Here is an 18,909-nt window from a genome sequence, read left to right as displayed (position 1 = left end):
GGAGGCGGCCGCCCCTTAAGAGCGCGAGGGCGGCGGGGGCTGCAGCTGGCTCCTGCGTGACTCTCCGCCGGGCTCCGGAGCTCTCGGGCCGCGCGTGGCGCAGGTGCGCGGTCCGGGTTTAAAGGAAGGTTCCTGGCGGCGCTCCGACGGCCGGGATGGGGACGACCGCTTTGGCGTTGCTGCTGCTGCTGCTGTTGGCGGCGGCGCTGAGCCCGCGGCTGCGGTTCCGGGCCAAGATCGCCAGCTACTGCGCGCTCTGCGTGACGGTCTCGGCCCTCACCAGCCTGGCCTGCCTGCTCTGGAACGGCGGGCGCACCGTCCGCAACATGACGTGAGTTCCCCCGCCGCCGCCGCCGCCCTGGGCTCCCCGCGGGCCGCCGAGCGCCCTTGAGCCGCCCTGCCCGGGTCCCGTGGCTGGCTCCGGCCTCTGCCCGGGAGCCCGAAAGCCTGGCCGGGCTCGCTCTCTCCAAGGGCGGCGCTTCTCCACGCTTCACCCCACCCCGCCTTCTCGAAGGGCTCTTGCTGCGCTGGCTGGGTGGGATCGCCTGGTGGTCTCCCGTCCCCGGGACTCTCTCGCGGATTCTCTCCCCTCCCCCCGGGAAAAAAAAATAGCCGAGGGAGAGAGGCGCGGTGGAAGCGCCTGAAAGAAGCCCCTTGGGGTGGGAGCCGATCCGGAAGAGGCTCTTTCGCTTAAGCCAGGGCTCTTCAAACGTGGCCCTTTGAGGACTTGTGGACTTCAACTCCCAGAATGCCTCAGCCGGTTACCAAGGTTGGAGACCCATGCCCTAAATCAGGGGTCTTCAAACTTGGCCCTTTGATGACTTGTGGACTTCAACTCCCAGAATGCCTCAGCCAGGCACGCTGGCTGAGGGATTCTGGGAGTTGAAGTCCAAAACTCATAGAAGGGCTAAGTTTGAGGACCACTGGCTTAAGCCCCCCCCCCCCGCAACTTACCGTATTTTCCGGCGTATAAGTCGACTGGGCGTATAAGACGACCCCCCCCAACTTTTGAGATGATTTTCATGGGTTAAAAAGTCGTCTTATACGCCAGAAAATACGGCAACCCCCCCCCCCCCTGCAGAAAGATGGGTGACTCCCGGGGCCTTTGTAGCACGTCTTGCTCCTCTCCTCTCCTGTCTTGGGTGGGGGGTGGGGGGGGTGGGTGTCGTCCTGCCCTGGCCTCTCCAACCAGCTTTCCCTCAATGCCCACCGCCCCCCCAGTTGCCCCTATGCAGCCCCCCCCCCTGCTTGCCCAGCCTTTTCTGGCTGCTAATTATACCTGATGAGCAGTCAAGGGCAGGTGTTGTTTCCCAAGGCCCACCCCCAGGAGGCCCCCAATCCCAGGGAAGCAGAACGCAGTCCGTACCTGGGGTCCCTCCTGGTCGAGGAAGCAGGAAGTTAAGCCTGGCTGCTTCTCCAGCCCCCCCTTCCAGGCTCAGGCACCCAAGGGCAGCTTGGGGCCTGGGGGGGTGGGAGGGGGCTGGAAGGAATGGGGGTGCCAGAGCAGGCAAGACCCCAAGGGCAAACTGCAAGGCCGGGCTTGAACTTGGTAACTTTCAGAATTAGAATCGGAATCGAGCCGAGAGGGACCTTTGGAGGTCTTCTAGTCCAGCCCCCTGCGGGTGTCAAACTCGCAACCTCGTTGTGACTTTTTTTTGCCATTGCCGGCAATGGGGTGGGCGTGGTTTCGCTATGATGCATCCCGGCAGTTTGACACCCCCAGTGACTCTTCTTAAAAACCTCCAATGTTGGAGCACCTACAACTTCTGGAGACAGGTGGTTCCGCTGGTTAATTGTCCTCCCCATTAGGAAGTTTCTCCTTAATTCCAGGTTGCTTCTCTCTTTGGTCGGTTTTCAACCATTGTTTCTTCTCCTGCCCTCTGGTGCTTTGGAAAATAAGTTGACCCCTCTTCTCTGTGGCAGCCCCTCAAATACTGGAATACTGCTATCAAGTCCCCCCCCCCCGTGGTCCTTCTTTTCTCTAGACTGTCCATACTCAATTCCTGTAACCAATTCTTCATGTGTTTTATTCTCCGGGCCTTTCTTTGCAGTTTTTCCAAAGTTTCAACATCTTTTTTGTAATGTGCTGACCAAAATGAGATGGCATATTCCAGATGTACTAATACTTCATGTGATTTTGATTCTATGCCTCGGTTTATATAACACCACCTTAAAAAAAAGTATGGTCTTCAATCCTCACAATTTCCAGAGTGAACTCTATAGACAGTTTAAAACTTGTCAAGGCTGGGAAACATTGTTGTATCTAAATGAAACGTTTTTTCAACAGTTCCTAACCATTTGAAACAATACTTCCTGTGCAGCAAATTGTGAAACTTTGTAGAAAGAGCTTTCTTAGCTAGCAGTCTGCAGCCATCTTCTCCAGCCAGAAACCTTTTGAGAGAAGTTGCACTGTAAACTCCATGGTTCCCAGCCAACATGGCTCCTGGGCATTCTGTTGAGTTGTAGCTGCCAAGTTGGAGAAGGCAGAAGTAGCGGAACCGCCTTCAAAAGTCTATAAAGTGGATCACGCCCTTTTAGTAATTGCCACAGAGGTGCTGTGGTGAAAAGGATTAATTGGTTTTGGGGAAACCCTGGTTCAACCCCCCCCCCTTGTGCTGCCCTCCCCCCCTCAAAATTTTCTGAAGAGCCAGGCAGTGTCTCTGATTGTTGGCTTGAGCTCATTGGTAAAAGGTGGGCCACAGATCTGACAACAAATCAGAATTAAATAAGGTGGGTATTAAGGGAACAACTCTTGGATTATTTTAAATTGGGCAGGATAGCCAATACTCTGTTCAGGGGCTCTGCCTTGAGACCCCTCTGTGCCTCGTAGCCCCAAATAAAAAAAAATATATGTTTTCAAACCAACAAACAGAGATTAATGTGTAGTTTTCCTATCCAAACACAGGGAGAAATGTTTATAGGAGCTCACACCAAGCTAGCCATGCCTCTTCCAAACCCCATCTGGGTTCTCGGTGTCTCAGTTTAAGAGGAGCAGGCCTGGATTCCTTCTGGTTAGGATTAGGAATTAGGAATCCACCCTGTTGTGTTTTGCCATGGAAGTTGCACAGCATTTCCCCTTGTTTCCCAGGTTCTGAGTAAATCCCTTTTATTCCTTTGCTTCGGGAAACCTGTGACGCCTTTTTCGGTTGAGGAGTTGTGATTGGCTTGCCCGTAATGGGCACTTGATTGTGGAAAAGTGGGTAGTGGTTTTAATTAAACCGGAGCCTTGGGAATGTCTAGCAAGGAGTTGGATTGGAAGAATTTTCTAGTATAGGGAGAAGTTGCTCTGGGGTTCCTCAAGGGGAGGATTCTAAAAGCTAAGGAAAAACTTCTGAGTCATGAGATCTGTCCGTGAACTATAGTAAGGTTTTCCATCTCTGGAGGTTTTAAGAAAAAGCTGGATGGCCAGTTCTTGAGGATGGTTTTCCTGCATATTGTTGAACTAGATCACTGTGAATGAAAGACATATCTGCCTTGGCCACCATGTTACTGATAGTTCCTCATTTGGCGGCCACCATTAGGTTTGTCAGCTCTATAGTTAAATCATGTGATTGCTAACCTTGTAACTATAACAGTGCTAGCCTTTCCCCCACCCCCTTGCCCTTCAGAGTGCTCCTATCAATCCTGGGATAATTAGCAAGAGGGTAATTAAAGTAATTTTGTATGTACATTCATTGGAGAGGGAAGGAGTACAGGAGAGTAGGCCTTCAGCCTTGAGTGTGCTCTGCAAACAGCTGGTATGCTCCTTCTCCGGCTTGCTTACTCTCTTGCAATCCCTTCCTCTCCAATGTGTCTGCAAGGGGGAAAAAGAAAAAAAAAAGTCAGGCAGAGGACAAGAGGTTCTGAATGTAACCTTAATCATGTTACCGAGAGGCATTGCAAAGGTCATAAACACAGGCATTGCTTAAAGATTTTTTTTTCCAGTGCTGTTGTAACGTCAAATGATTGCTGAATGAACCAATTGGCAAGTGACATCTCCCTGCACTAAACATCCCAAATATTTGTGCCTCTTTTTATTTTTTTGTCAAGCTCAAGGCCACGGCTAACCCTGGGATAAAAACCTGACTCTGGGCCAAGATGGAAAATCCAGAGGCTGAACCAAACTTTACACTTATTTAGGCCAGGGAAAGCAACAAAGTGTTTGCCACAAGGAGTCTTTCAGTGAAATTTGTTAGTTGGATAAAGGGCTACCAGACTCCTCCCAATTTTTAGCTACTGGAAGGCTCTTGTTTTCTGGGCACGGTGTCATTGTTTGCAGCCCAACTTCTTGGAAGGTGTTCCGTTAGGTAGTAACCGTGAGAAACATCCTGTATGGCTCCTTTGTGCCAGCCTAAGCCTCACCCCTCCTTCCTGTCCACTTGATGGTTGAGTATATTAAATCCTTGGTAGATATGCAATTCCTGGATTGCCTTTCAGTCAAGGCAAAAAGTAGAGACAGGAAATCTGGCTTGCTCCCTTTTTTCCTTTTTTTAACATTACAAAAGCTAGGCCAGGGGTAGGCAACCTTGGCTCTTTTGTGACTCGTGGACTCCAACTCCCAGAATTCCTGAGCTAGCCACGCTGAGGGGAAAGGGAGAGGTTTCCATACTGAGCCATGCTGGCTGAGGAATTCTGGGAGTTGAAGTCCACGAGTCATGAAGGGGCCATTGTGCCCCCATGCTGACTGAGGAATTCTGGGAGTTGGTCCACGAGTCGTGAGAGGGCCATAGTTCCCCCATGCTGGCTCAGGAATTCTGGGAGTTGAAGTCCACGAGTCATGAGGGGGCCATAGTTGCCCCATGCTGGCTCAGGAATTCTGGGAGTTGAAGTCCACGAGTCATGAAGGGGCCATTGTGCCCCCATGCTGACTGAGGAATTCTGGGAGTTGGTCCACGAGTCGTGAGAGGGCCATAGTTCCCCCATGCTGGCTCAGGAATTCTGGGAGTTGAAGTCCACGAGTCACGAGGGGGCCATAGTTCCCCCATACTGGCTCAGGAATTCTGGGAGTTGAAGTCCACGAGTCATGAAGGGGCCATTGTGCCCCCATGCTGGCTCAGGAATTCTGGGAGTTGGTCCACGAGTCGTGAGAGGGCCATAGTTCCCCCATGCTGGCTCAGGAATTCTGGGAGTTGAAGTCCACGAGTCACGAGGGGGCCATAGTTCCCCCATGCTGGCTCAGGAATTCTGGGAGTTGAAGTCCACGAGTCATGAAGGGGCCATAATTCCCCCATGCTGGCTCAGGAATTCTGGGAGTTGGTCCATGAGTCGTGAGAGGGCCATAGTTCCCCCATGCTGGCTCAGGAATTCTGGGAGTTGAAGTCCACGAGTCATGAGGGGGCCATAGTTCCCCCATGCTGGCTCAGGAATTCTGGGAGTTGAAGTCCACGAGTCACGAGGGGGCCATAGTTCCCCCATGCTGGCTCAGGAATTCTGGGAGTTGAAGTCCACGAGTCATGAAGGGGCCATAGTTCCCCCATGCTGGCTCAGGAATTCTGGGAGTTGGTCCATGAGTCGTGAGAGGGCCATAGTTCCCCCATGCTGGCTCAGGAATTCTGGGAGTTGAAGTCCACGAGTCATGAGGGGGCCATAGTTCCCCCATGCTGGCTCAGGAATTCTGGGAGTTGAAGTCCACGAGTCATGAGGGGGCCATAGTTCCCCCATGCTGGCTCAGGAATTCTGGGAGTTGAAGTCCAGCAGTCATAAAAAAGCCAAGGTTGCCTAGCCCTGAAGATGTTAGCTGACTGTCTTTGCGTTGGGCATTTTGGCTTCTTCTGCGTCCCGGGAGCCAATAAGAGCAGCTGAAAAGGACCTTCTTTTCAGGAGGAACTTCCTGTTTCACCTTGAACGCTCTTCTACCGGGTCCTTGGGGCAAGTTCAACCTATCGGCCTCTATTTACTGACTTTCCCAGAGCCCCTTGGGGTGACGATGACGTTATCCATTTAATGGTGTCCGACTCTTGGCAGTTTTACGGGCCAGGTCTCTCCACATCCACGTGGGGGTAGATGTGATGTTAAGAAAATCTGGTCCTTTTCTGTCATGTTTATTTAAGAGGGGAAATGGATGTTTTAAGAATAGGAATAGGAATAGGAATAGAAATAATAGAATGGAATAGAATAGAATTAGAATATAGAATAGAATTAGAATTAGAATAGAATAGAATTAGAATAGAATTAGAATATAGAATAGAATAGAATTAGAAAATAGAATAGAATAGAACAGAACAGAAAGAACAACAGAACAGAACAGAACAGAACTGGAAGGGACCTTGGTCCAGACCCCTGCTCAAGCAGGAGAACCTATACTATTTCAGGCAAATGGCTTTCCAGTCTCTTCCTAAAACCTTCCAGTGTTGGAGCATTCACCACTTCTGGAGGCAGGTTGTTCCACTGGTTAATTGTTCTCACTGTCAGGAAGTTTCTCCTTAGTTCTAGGTTGCTTCTCTCCTTGATTGGTTTCCATCCGTTGCTTCTTGTCCTGCCTTGAGGTGCTTTGGAGAATAGCTAGACTCCCTCTTCTTTGGGGCAGCCCCTGAGATATTGGAACACGGCTATCATGTCACCCCTCGTCCTTCTCTTCATTAAACTAGACATACCCAATTCCAGCAACCGTTGTTTATATGTTTTAGCCTCCAGTCCCCTTTGGAGATTTATTTCTCCTTTTCAGCTGCTGAATTCCCAAAGTTCCCTGTCCTTTGAGGGAAGGGGTTGCCTTTGAACACATCTTGCTGATTGTGATGTGAATGAGCCAAACCCGAAATGTGTGTCCTCCCCTCAGATAAACAGTGTCTTGAATATGGACTTGCATACGCTCAGGAGGTTGGCTCTGAAAACTTGCTGGAAGGCGACCAAGGAGGCAAGGACTGCAAACAGCAAGTTGACCAATCCAGGTTGGAAAGTTTACTCTGTGTCAGAAGAACTGTGCATGTCCACAGGGAGGGGAAACGGCTCCGTGTCTTTGCGGGGACTTTCCTGTTTTGCTCGTGGTGGGCTGTGGGAAGTTGAGAAGTGTGGAATTGTTAAAATAAAGCAATGCCTCCTCCAGGTATCTCTTAAAAATGCTGCTTTTAAAAATCATGGCTTTGGAAAGGCTCCCGTAGGCTGGAGGTTTAATGCGGCTTGTTGGGCTTTGGGTTTTAATCTGACTGGGATTTGTAAAGCCAGGTTTTATGGCTTGCTGCAACGTGTGAATTTAAAATGTTGTGGGAAGCTCGGATGGCACCAAAATGTAATTCTCGAACTCGGCCAGAAAAAAAAAAGGTCCCTGGACTCAGCTTCTCGCTTCCCCCAAGGATAGACAGCCTTGGGAGAGCTGACCAGAAGCGTGAGATCTTGTTAGCCGATTCTGGAGAGCGTCTACAGCTCTTGGCAACCTCGCAGGCGAGACCGAGGTGGACAGTTCCCTTCTACACAGCCTTTGCAGAATCCCGAGTAAAAGTCAGCTGGCAGCTCTCAGAAGCAAGCCCCCATCCGGTGCCCTCCAGGTGTGTGGGCATGTGCTGAAAGGGGAATGGTGTGAGTTGCGATTCCCAGGATACCTTGAGAAGGTCAGGTTGGGAAAGATAGCCCCAAAGCAGTTTTACAAAGCTGTGTGAGTTCAACTGAAAAGATCACCTGATGGCTCAAGGCAGGTGAGAATCCTAATTCGACCTCTGCGGCTCTCCAAGGGGCTGTTCAGACTTGGCTGGGGCAGTTCATCCTAGGCTCAGGGCTGTGAGGATGGCTTGGTCTCTTGGCCTTTTTAGAATAGAATAGAGCTGGAAGTGACCTTGGAGGTCTTCTAGTCCAGCCCCCTGCTCAAGCAGGAGAACCTATACCGTCTCAGACAGGTGAACGTCCAGCCTCTTCTTAAAAACCTCCAGTGATGGAGCGCCCACGATTTCTGAAGGCAACTTCTGTTCCACTGGTTGATTGTCCTCACTGTCGGGAAGTTTCTCCTTAATTCTAGGTTGCTTCTCTCCTTGATTAGTTTCCAGCCGTTGTTTCTCGTCCTTCCCTCTGGTGCTTTGGTGAACAACCTGGCCCCCTCTGCCTTGGGGCAGCCCCCCAGATACTGGAACTCTGTTATCATGTCTCTCCCATTTCTTCTTTTCCTTAGACTAGCCCAGGGGTAGGCAACCTTGGCTCTTTTATGACTCGTGGACTTCAACTCCCAGAATTCCTGAGCCAGCATGGCTCAGCTTGGAAACCTCTCCCTTTCCCCTCAGCATGGCTGGCTCAGGAATTCTGGGAGTTGAAGTCCATGAGTCATAAAAGAGCCGAGGTTGCCTACCCCTGGACTAGAATAAGGGTGCTGGTTATTAGCATATGGCAGGGGTAGACAACCTTGGCTCTTTTATGACTCGTGGACTTCAACTCCCAGAATTCCTGAGCCAGCATGGCTCAGCTTGGAAACCTCTCCCTTTCCTCTCAGCGTGGCTGGCTCAGGAACTCTGGGAGTTGAAGTCCACGAGTCATAAAAGAGCCAAGGTTGCCTACCCCTGGACTAGCCAAACCCAAGTCCTGCAGCCGTTCTTTCTATGTTTTAGTCTCCAGGCCTTTGATCACCTTTGATCATCATTTTCAATAGAGTTTGTGTCTCGTCCTGTCTGTGCTGAATCCCTGCAGGAGACAGCCCAGGTTAGAAAGCGGTGCTCTGATGCGGTTCGAAAGCGAAGAATGGCAGGAGGCATCCTCACAGACGTGTCCTGTTCATCCCACACGGAATCCAGAGGGGCATGGCTAACAGATGATAGCGAAGGCCCCATTGGTAATCTTGTGTGTGTACTCGCTAGCCCCGGGCCTTGGTGTAGGTATGAAATAAAGACATTGGAGTTTGTCGCAGAGCCTGCTTCCCACGCTAAACTTAATTGTTCCTTGTGAGGCTCTGCATTGTTGGCTTGCAGGTATGGACTTTTCCACGCAGTGTCTGAAATAGTGCAGGAGGCTGTAGGCTGTAGCTTATGTAGGCCAGTGTAGGCTGTAGCTTATGAATAACACTTGGCTTAAGCTGTGAGTTGCCGGTGTTTTTATTTCATAATTTATTTGTTGAAAGCATTGATATAGCCACCCATTTTACTAATCAACTCTGGGCGGCTCCCAATCAAAAGTTGACAAGCATATTGAATAAATATGGGACTAAAAAGTTTCATTTAGCATTTGAATAAGTACTGATGTGATATTTAAATTGCTTGTAGTTATTTTATAAGAGTTAAAGTGCGATAGATTTAATATTTTATTGTTGTTTGCATAAGGTAGGCTATGATTGTTTGTATATTTATACCCTGTATGGTTTTAATATGCTTGTCAACTTTTTTTTTATTGAAAAAAGGGGGGAGGGGAGGGGAGGGAGGTGTTGGGGAGGGTTGGGGAGAGGGGAGGGTGTTGGGAGGGGTTTTGTCTTTTTAAAAAATGAATTGTAAAACTTTTCAATAAAAAAAAAGTTGACAAGCATATTAAAACCATGGAGCTAATTGCATTAGAGCGTTAGAAACAACAAAGGCCTGGCGCCAAGTCAAATGCCTAACGTACAAGTACTGGCAAGCTCTTTGGAAGGTGAGGAGAATTGAGGCCTGTCGCACGTTGGGGTGCAGAGTGGACCCCTTGCAACCAGGATTGAGGCAGGGGCCTCCTTGGAAAACACGTGCTTCCTATCTCCCATGAGATGGCAATATTTGGGGGGGAGGGACTGGAGTGGGCCCAGACTGCCTGACCTGGTAGAAAAAGGGTAGGGGTCCTTAATAAGGAGGTCCCACAGATAATCTGGGTCTAAAGGTGTAACCAGGACCTTGAGTTGCAATTCAGAAGAACCTGGAAACCAATGCAGCTTGCACAGGAGAATTTTTGCAGGTGTAAACCGAGTGGGCTGCCATGACTGTGTGCAGTGCTCTTCACAGGCCGCCCCATGTGGAACATGTTCCAGTACTCTCAACACCTTGGCAACCACAAGCAAGGCCTGCCAGTCCAGGAAAGTGCACAGTTGGTTGTGCTGGAAGAATCTCTGCAAACCCCTCCCGCAGCGCTGGCTGCCACTTACTCCTTGTGCAACCCAACAGGACCCTCAAATTGCACACCAGCTCAATCTGGGGAAGCGCCGTCCCATCCAGAATCCAAAAGGAGGAGAAATTGTTAGGGGGGCGACGTGATAGCAGTCTTCCAGTATTTGAGGGGCTGTCACAGAGAAGAGGGAGTTGATCTCTCCCCCCAAGAGGGCAAGACGAGAAGTAACGGATGGGAGCCTAACAAAGAGAGGTCCAACCTAGAACTAAGGAGGAATTTCCTGACAGTGAGAACAATTAACCAGTGGAACAGCCGGCCTCCAGAAATTCGGAATGCTCCAACACTGGAAGTTTTCATGAAGAGACTGGACAGCCATTTGCTTGGAATGGTATAAGGCTTCGTGCCTGAGCAGGGGGTTGGACTAGATGACCTCCAAGGTCCCTTCCAACTGCTATTCCACAGGTCTGCAACCCACGGCTCTGGAGCCGCATGCGGCTCTTTCAGCCGTCTCCTGCGGCTCCCAGTCTTCTGCTATGTGTAGTCCCAAAACAAAAGTGGGATTAAAAAAGTTCAACCAATCAATTCAAATATGCAGGGTAGGTGCATATCTCGCCTTGGCTCCACTCTTCAGTCAAACCCTGTTGTGCGCATGTACGTGCATGCGCACACATTTTTTGCAGCTCCCAGTTTTTCCTTCTGTGAGGGAACCGGTTCCGAGTGGCTCTTTCACTGTTTCAGGTTGCTGACCCCTGTGCTATTCTGTAAGTATCAACTGGGTCTTGGAGAGGGGGGCAGAAGCCCCTGGCCAACTCCATCTTGCTATGGTTGAGTCGAAACCGGTTCCGCCCTATCCAAATCCTAAATGCCTCCCAGCGCCGCCACTGTGCCACTTGTCTGCCTAGAGGTGGAGACGTATACAGTAATTGGGTATCATCTGCTTATTGATGATAAGCCGCAATACGGATGGATTTGAACAAGTGGATCGGAACATGTGCCACAGTTGTGTAAGGCTTGGTTACAGATTCTACTTTGGGTGTGTACTCTGGATGGGAGGACAGCAATAGCCATGAGGACCTGTGACTTTCCACTGTATAGTTGTGTTGAATCAGAGTCAGAATAGAGCTGGAAGGGACCATGGAGGTCTTCTAGTCCAGCCCCCTGCTCAGGTTGGAGTCCCTATACCATTTCAGAAAAGTGACTTTCTAGTCTTCTCTTAAAAACCTCAGCGATGAAGCACCCCCAACTTCTAGAGGCTGGTTGTTCCACCGGTTAATTGTTCTCATGGTTAGGACGTTTCTCCTTAATTCCGGGTTGCTTTTCTCCTTGATTAGTTTCCATCCACTGTTTCTTTGTCCTGCCCTCTGGTGCTTTGTAGGATATTGTTCCATCAGTTGCAGACTTGGTCAGTAGAAAGGTCTAGGTGGGTGTTGATGGTGAGGTGGCAATTCCTGATGGGGTTCCTATCCATGGGTCCAGATGGGAAAAATGTCATCATCAAATCTCAGGTAAAGGATGGGATTCTGAGGATAAGAGTTGAGAAAGCATTCTTCCAGGTCAGCCAAGAAGGTGTTTTGCACATTGAGCCATCCATGTGCCCATGATCATGCCATTGGCTTGTAGATACATGTAGCTGCCAGAGGTGAACTAATTTTGAGTCGGTACTTTAAACGGGGTGATGCCACCATTTGGTGCTATGTTGACATCAGTGGTAATCATATATATATATATATATATATATATATATATATATATATATATATATATATATATATATATATATGTGTGTGTGTGTGTGTGTGTGTGTGTGTGTGTGTTTTCTGTGGTTTTTGTGGGTGTTTGTATGTGGATCTTTGGTCATTCGTGTTTTTCCCCACGTAGAATTGAAGGTGTAAGAGCAACGTTTCAATGAAATCTCATCCGTCATCCTCAGGCTGGTGGCTTCAGCTTCGTTCTTCTGGGAGAAGTGTGTGGTACATATATATATGTATGTATGTATGTACACACACACACACACAGCTACTCAACCTCCTTGGGAGCTAAAATGAAGTTGTTAGGGAGATTGCCTGTGGAGTTCAGTTTCCTTAGGACCTAGGGGGTCTTAGGTGGGATCTTATTGGGACAGCTGGTGGCATAAGTCATTTTCACAAGCACTGCAACTGGATACAGACAGTCTCGTGTGTGTATTTTGGGATGTAGGTAGAAGATGTTACAGAATCAGAGGGGTGAAAGGGACCTTAGTGGTCTTCTAGTCTAATGGCAGGAAACTTTATACCAGTCTGGACAAATTGTTGTCCAACTTCTTCTTGAAAGCCTCCAGTGATGGAGCACCCACAACATCTGGAGGCAACTTCTGTTCCACTGGTTAATTGTCCTCTCTTGTTAGGAAGTTTCTCCTTAATTCCAGGTTGCTTCTCTCCTTGGTTAGTTTCCATCTGTTGTTTCTTTGTCCTGCCTTCTGGTGCTTTGGAAAATATGTTGAGCCTCTTTTCTTCACGGCAGCCCCTCAACTACAGGTAAATCACGACTTACAACTTCGTTCAGTGACCATTCAAAGTTACAATGGCACTGGAAAAGTGACTTTTGACTGTTTTTCCCACTTACGATTATTGCAGCATCCCCCATGGTCACACGATCAACATTCTAACAACAACAACAACAACAACAACAACAGCAAAATGTTGGAAGGTACCTTGGAGGTCATCTATCCAACCCCCTGCTCAGGCAATTGATTCATATTCATGACAGCTGCACTGTCACGTGATCCCCTTTTGCGACCTTCTGACAAGCAAAGTCAATGGGGATGCCAGATTCACCACACAGTCGTGTTCCTAACTTAACAACTGCAGTGATTCACTTAACAACTGTGGCAAGGAAGGTCGTAAAATGGGTCAAAACTCACTTAACACTTAGCAGCATAAATTTGGGGCTCAGTTGTGGTCGTAAAAACGAGGACTACCTGTACTGGAAGACAGCTATCATGTCACCCCAAAGCCTTCTCTTTGTTTGGCTGAACATAGTTCCGTTGTACGATTCGGCCTCCATCCCCCTTATCATCTTTGTTGCTCTTCTCTCCACTCTTCTCTGCACTCTTTCTAAGGTCCCAGCATCTTTTTTGAGTCCCGGTGACCAGAAATGGACACGATATTCCAAGTGTGGTCTCACCTAGTGCAGTTTAAGAAGGACCATCACTTCGCGTGATTCTGTCCCTCTGTTAATGTAGCCTAGGACTGTGTTGGCTTTTTTTGGCAGCTGCAGCACATTGATATTAGATTATTAGATTAGATAACCTTTATTGTCGTTTTTTCCCCCTGTGGGCACAACAGCACACATTAAAAATGAAATTTAGTTGCTTGCTCTCAGGGTACACATACATAACACATATTAAAAACATACTGTATACCAGGGCTTTTCAGCCTTTTCACCCATTGTACCACTTTTAGGATATAGCAGCATCCGAGTACCACCAGTCGCCTAGCAAGGGGTCAAAAACGTGATGACAGTGCAGACAATGCAGGCGCTGCTGTGCCCGCTTCACCAGGGTCTTGCTGTTGAGCGAGCAAGCCAGCTGGCTCATACGTAGGTGGTGGTCTACTAGGACTCCTAGATCCCTCCCACAGGCACTACTATTGAACCAGGTACCACCTAGTTTACTACTGTTGAACAAGCTGCCTGTGCATAAATGGAATTAAAATAAATAAATAAATAAATTTGGTTTTCCTGCCTAAATGCAGGACTTTAGGGTGGAAACTAATCAAAGGAGAGAAGCAACCTAGAACTAAGGAGAAATTTCCTGACAGTGAGAACAATTAACCAGTGGAACAACTTGCCTCCAGAAATTGTAAAGCGCTCCATCACTGGAGGCTTTTAAGAAGAGATTGGACAACCATTTGTTTGAAATGGTGGAGAGTCTCCTGCTTGAGCAGGGGGCTGGACTAGAAGACCTGCAAGGTCCCTTCCAACTCTGCTGTTCTGTTCTGTTCTGACTACTAGGTTGGTAGAAGGTGCCTATGATGTCTCCATGCCAACTTGGGAAACTATTTCATCAGTCGCATAGCTTGTTCATAGTTATATTGTGTGGGATCTGAAGACAAAAGTTGGCAGAACTTTGAGGGTTCCTTGTCATAATCCCCTTTATTAATGAAAACTGCCCCTCCTTCCTTTGATGTTGTTGTTCTTGAGGCTTTGGATGGTGTTTCGTTCTCCTCTGCTGAGACTGGAAGCTACAAATGCACACACCCCACAATCCTGATGGACTGGTTTTCTTCTTCTCCTTGGCTGCAAAACTCTTTTGTGGGGAAAGAGCGGTTGTCAAGACATAGAAGGAAGACTCAGACATCTCACTTAGTTGTGTTGTGTTGTGGCAGCCTGACAGCACTGAGCCTTTACTGTGAATGCAATGCTTCATCATTGCTTGGTAAAAATTGCCATGTAATTGCTCTACACTTAGGGCGTGGATGGGACAGGCACAGCAGTGACATCCCTCTTTCGTTATTTTAACATGGAGCGTTTTTTGTTGTTGTTGTTAATGCAAAGTCCTCTGGCTTTGCTCTTTTGTAAAAGGGCTCAGTAAGTTTTATCCCCCGCCCCCAAAAATCTCCAGGCAGTTGTTGATATTGTCTAACTAACACGTTGTTTCTCAGCCTCAGCACCTTGAAAATGGCTGGACTTCAACTCCGAGAATACCCTTGGCTAGCATGCTGGGAGTTGAAGTCCACTCATCTTAAGTTGTCCAGGCTGAGAAAAGCTAGTCTAGCATTTCAAGATCTGAAATTCTTTTTTGGCATTGGTAGGTAGCTGCTTTTGCGAGGGGTTGGGCTTGAAGATGCCCCAGATGGGAGCAAATGAATGAATGAACCTTTATTATCAAAGTAAGGTAAAGGTTCCCCCGCACATGCGTGCTAGTCGTTTCCGACTCTAGGGGCCGGTGCTCATCTCCGTTTCAAAGCCGAAGAGCCAGCGCTTGTCCGAGGACGTCTCCGTGGTCATGTGGCCGGCATGACTAGATGCCAAAGGTGCACGGAGCGCTGTTACCTTCCCACCGTAGTGGTCCCTATTTTTCTACTTGCATTTTTACCTGCTTTCGAACTGCTAGGTTGGCAGAAGCTGGGATGAGTAACAGGCGCTCGCTGTGTTATGTGGCACTTGGGATTCAACCCGCCCAACTGCTGACCTTCTGATCGACAAGCTCAGCGTCTTAACCCACTGAGCCACCGTGTCCCTATTGTCAAAGTACAACCATGTATACATTGAGATTGGGACCTAGGTGCATTCACCTTGGGTCTGGCTAGGTGCAAACTGCTTCTCATAGTCTGGCAAAATCCAAATGGGGATTAAATCTTTTCCTTGGCTGTTTTGGGCTGGGTGAACTTGGCCATTTGTGACTTGGCAGCATGTGTTTTTTGGACCACAGGAATGATAAAAGCTAATGCAAACTAAAAAATAAATAAATAAAAGAATGGAAAAGTAGAATGTGCCGAAATTTCTTCAGAGCTGTAAATCCAATATAGGAAAATCCAGGTCACTCTTTAATCCTCTTTAATTATAAAGATATCATCTGGTTTATTTTGTAAGGGCAGCATCTCTTTCCATATCATGTAGCCTCTCATTCTTCAATCCACTGTCAGATGAGTCTCAATCTGGTCCTGTAAAACTTGTTCCTCTTCCATAATATCTTTTAAATACAAGTTCTCTAGAACAGACACTCTTAAAATTAACGTCTGTGTCCATTGCTCAAAAATATTCTTCAACATTACAAAATAAGTTTGCTTAATTCTGTATTAGTAAATCAAATTAAGTGTTCTTCTCCTGTAATTGCAAACTTTAGTTTCTTCTGGTTCCCTCTATCTCCAAGCTTCATAGTTTAATTCTGTCAGGGTTTTTTTTTTTTTAAAAAAAAGAGAATTCAAACCAGAAGCATTTCCCCATGGGAAATATATTTAACCAATATATTTTTAGAAAAGGAAATATGCAAACCCATCCATTTGCATCCATTTGAAGGCGCTGACCCTGTTTTGAGTAAAAAGATGGCCCTTGCTTTGTCTCCCAGAACTCTGAACCAGTCGGAGACCGTTGCTTGTGGTCTCCACACAAGGAGCAGCTGTCTGGAGCACTTGTGGGTGATCTCAGCTCCTCTCTTTGTCCGAGAGAGGAATTGCAAAGAGCCGGGTTTCCTTGCTGGCTCTTCTTTCCACTGTAGCCACCGACTTTTGTGGAACCATCTACAGTTCAGTTTCTCCCCTGAAGTCACGTGAGCCAAGAAACCGAGAACAAAATGTCCTTGAAACAACATCTTAGTGCCATGCAAAGTCCCTCAAGCAGAATGTGTCCTTCTGCAGAGAGTGCTGCAAAAGGCCTTCTCCTCCAAAGTGAGGCCTTTGGCGCATTTGGTCTCTTTGAGCTAAGGAGATTTGCAAAGCTGCTCTTTCCATCCTTATTTCTCTTCTGCACGCTGCAAAAAGGTGTAGGGAGAAGAATTCAGACCCGGGTCGATAGAGATGCTCTGAACCAGCCAGGCAGCCTCGTCTCTCTAAAAAAACCCTGAGCAACTGCCCGCTGAACTTTTATTCACCTCTTTTTTTCTGAATACCAAATACAACATTACATAAACCCCATCAATCTCAAAAAAATAGGATACATGGTGATAATTGGATACGTAGTGAGAACTACTCAGGTGCCTATGAGCACATTACCAAAACAAGATACTAAATGATATATGTGAAAGCTCTATCATAGCGTTTCCCAAACCTCCCACATGCCATCCTGTGTGAACCAGGAGAGTGTGCTCATCACTGTAATTCACGTAGAGGCCGATAAGAAACGTTTGGGAAAGCTGAAGGTTGGGAGGCCAAATACTGGCCGTTCCCACAAAAAGGCATCGCCATTCATCTCCGGGATGGGTTGCCCAGAGTGTTCTGCCCTCGAACTCTGGCCGAATGGTTACTCATCTCTCTGTCTGCCCTCTTCCCCCCTCCAAGGAGCTCCATACGTTGGAAGTGGACTCTGCCCCTGTTTGCATGAAGATGGGGCAGCCGCAGAGAGCCAATCAGGTCCAGCTTCTCAGAGTGGTGTGCCCTCTGCTCCTCCCAGGGCAGGGCATGCGGTGCGCTTCCCATCTTCATCTCCAACATGGCTTGTCCCTCTGTTTTGCACCCAACCAGATCTTGCAGCCTTTCTTCCCAGGAGGGGACCTGACGTGCTGCAGCTCAGCAGCAAAGCAAGCTGGGACTTGTAGTTTGGCAACGATTCCCTTTTCATTTCAGAAAGGTTTCAAAGTTACAGCAGTGCTGAGAAAAAGACGGGCAGTCTGTACTTACACTTATGACTGTCGCGTCTTCCCCACAGTCGGGCGATTGCAATTTGGGCACACATTTATGACAGGCTGCAGCACCTTGTGGTCACATGACCACATTTTGTGACCTTTTTTGGGGGGGTGGGGCAATTCCTGGCAGAAAACACCGATTGGGGGAGGTGGATTTGTTTAACCACCTTGTGATTTGCTAAATGACTACCATGAAACTTGTCCTAAAATTGAATCTGACTTGGCTTACAACCATAAAGGCTTTACAGGGGCAATTCCAGTCCCAATTGTAATAACAAGTCGAGGGTTAATTAGCAGCTTTTGATGGTTGTTTTTTTTTTTTGTAGCAATGCCAGACAATGTCGGGACTACCCATTTCCAGTCCATGTGGGCAGTGGCTGGGAATTCTAGGTGTGGTAGTTCCTCGAGGAAGCTTGGAGTAGAAGCTGCAGACTGAAGGGAAGCAGGATTTTTGTGAAGTCTCCACAGGCTCAGAGCCCTCAGTAAAACTTAACCAAGATAGATTTTTCCCTTGCTAATTCTAGCCGCCCTATTCCGGTCTTAATTCCCATGCCAGGAGAACCATCAGAGATGTACAGGTGTGACCATTGGTTAGCATCGCTAACTTGGGGCTTGGAAAAAGCCACCCGCTTCCATCTGCTTCTTCACTCGGCCCAGGAGAAGCAAAAGTTGGCAGCCCTTTGTCCAAGACGATCATCTTTGGGGTGATAGTGGTCTAGAGATGACCTCCAACACTCTGTTCTTCCCTCGCTCCTGGGCTGGGCAGAAGAACGTAGAATAACAGCATTGGAAGGGACCTTGGAGGTCTTCTAGTTCCAGCCCTGCCCATGGCAGGAGGTTCAGGACCATTTCAGACAAATCACTGTCTAATCTCTTCTTAAAATCCTCCATGTTGGAGCCCTCGCAACGTCTAGAGGCAAGCCATTCCACTAATTAATCATTTTGACTGTCGGGAAAGTTCTCCTTAGTTCTAGATTGTTTCTCTCCTTGATTAGTTTCCATCCATTGCTTCTTCTCCTGCCTTCAAATGCTTTGGAGAACAGGTTGACTCCCCCCTTCTTCGTGGCAGCCCCTGAGATATTGGATGGCTGCTATCCGGTCACCCCTAGTCCTTCTTTTCATTAAACTAGACATACCCAATTCCTGCAACTGTTCTTTGTATGTTTTTAGGGTTAGAGTGTGAGAGAGATGGAAAGGAGAGAGAGAGAGAGAGAGAGACAGAGAGAGAGAGACAGAAAGAGACAGAGAGAGATGGAAAGAACACATACACAGAGAGAGAGACACACACACACACAGAGAGAGAGATGGAAAGGAGACACACACACACAGAGTGACAGACACAGAGAGAGAGATGGAAAGGAGACACAGAGAGAGAGACAGACAGACAGACAGACACACACACAGAGAGACACACACACACACACACAGAGACAGACAGAGAGAGAGATGGAAAGGAGACAGAGAGAGAGACACACACAGAGAGAGAGAGACAGAGATGGAAAGAACCCCCCCACACACACACACACAGACACACACAGAGATGGAAAGGAGACACACACACAGAGAGAGACAGACACACAGAGAGAGATGGAAAGGAGACACACACACACACACACACAGAGAGAGATGGAAAGGAG

At 48.1% G+C, this 18,909-nt stretch overlaps 1 protein-coding gene across 1 annotated transcript in view; it reads left to right on the top strand.

The window, feature by feature from the left end:
* AGPAT2 (1-acylglycerol-3-phosphate O-acyltransferase 2) overlaps positions 1-18,909 on the top strand; it is a 43,566-nt gene continuing 24,657 nt past the window's right edge. The window contains exon 1 of the mRNA XM_083375201.1: positions 1-331. Coding sequence (XP_083231327.1) covers positions 156-331 — 176 coding nt within the window. The 5' untranslated portion in view covers positions 1-155. The remainder of the gene's footprint in view (positions 332-18,909) is intronic.

The sequence above is a fragment of the Vipera ursinii genome, assembly GCF_947247035.1.
Source record: "Vipera ursinii genome assembly, chromosome: 16".
Lineage (NCBI taxonomy): Eukaryota > Metazoa > Chordata > Lepidosauria > Squamata > Viperidae > Vipera > Vipera ursinii.
Note: the sequence above shows the minus strand (reverse complement) of the source record. Positions and strands in the feature narration are given on the sequence as shown.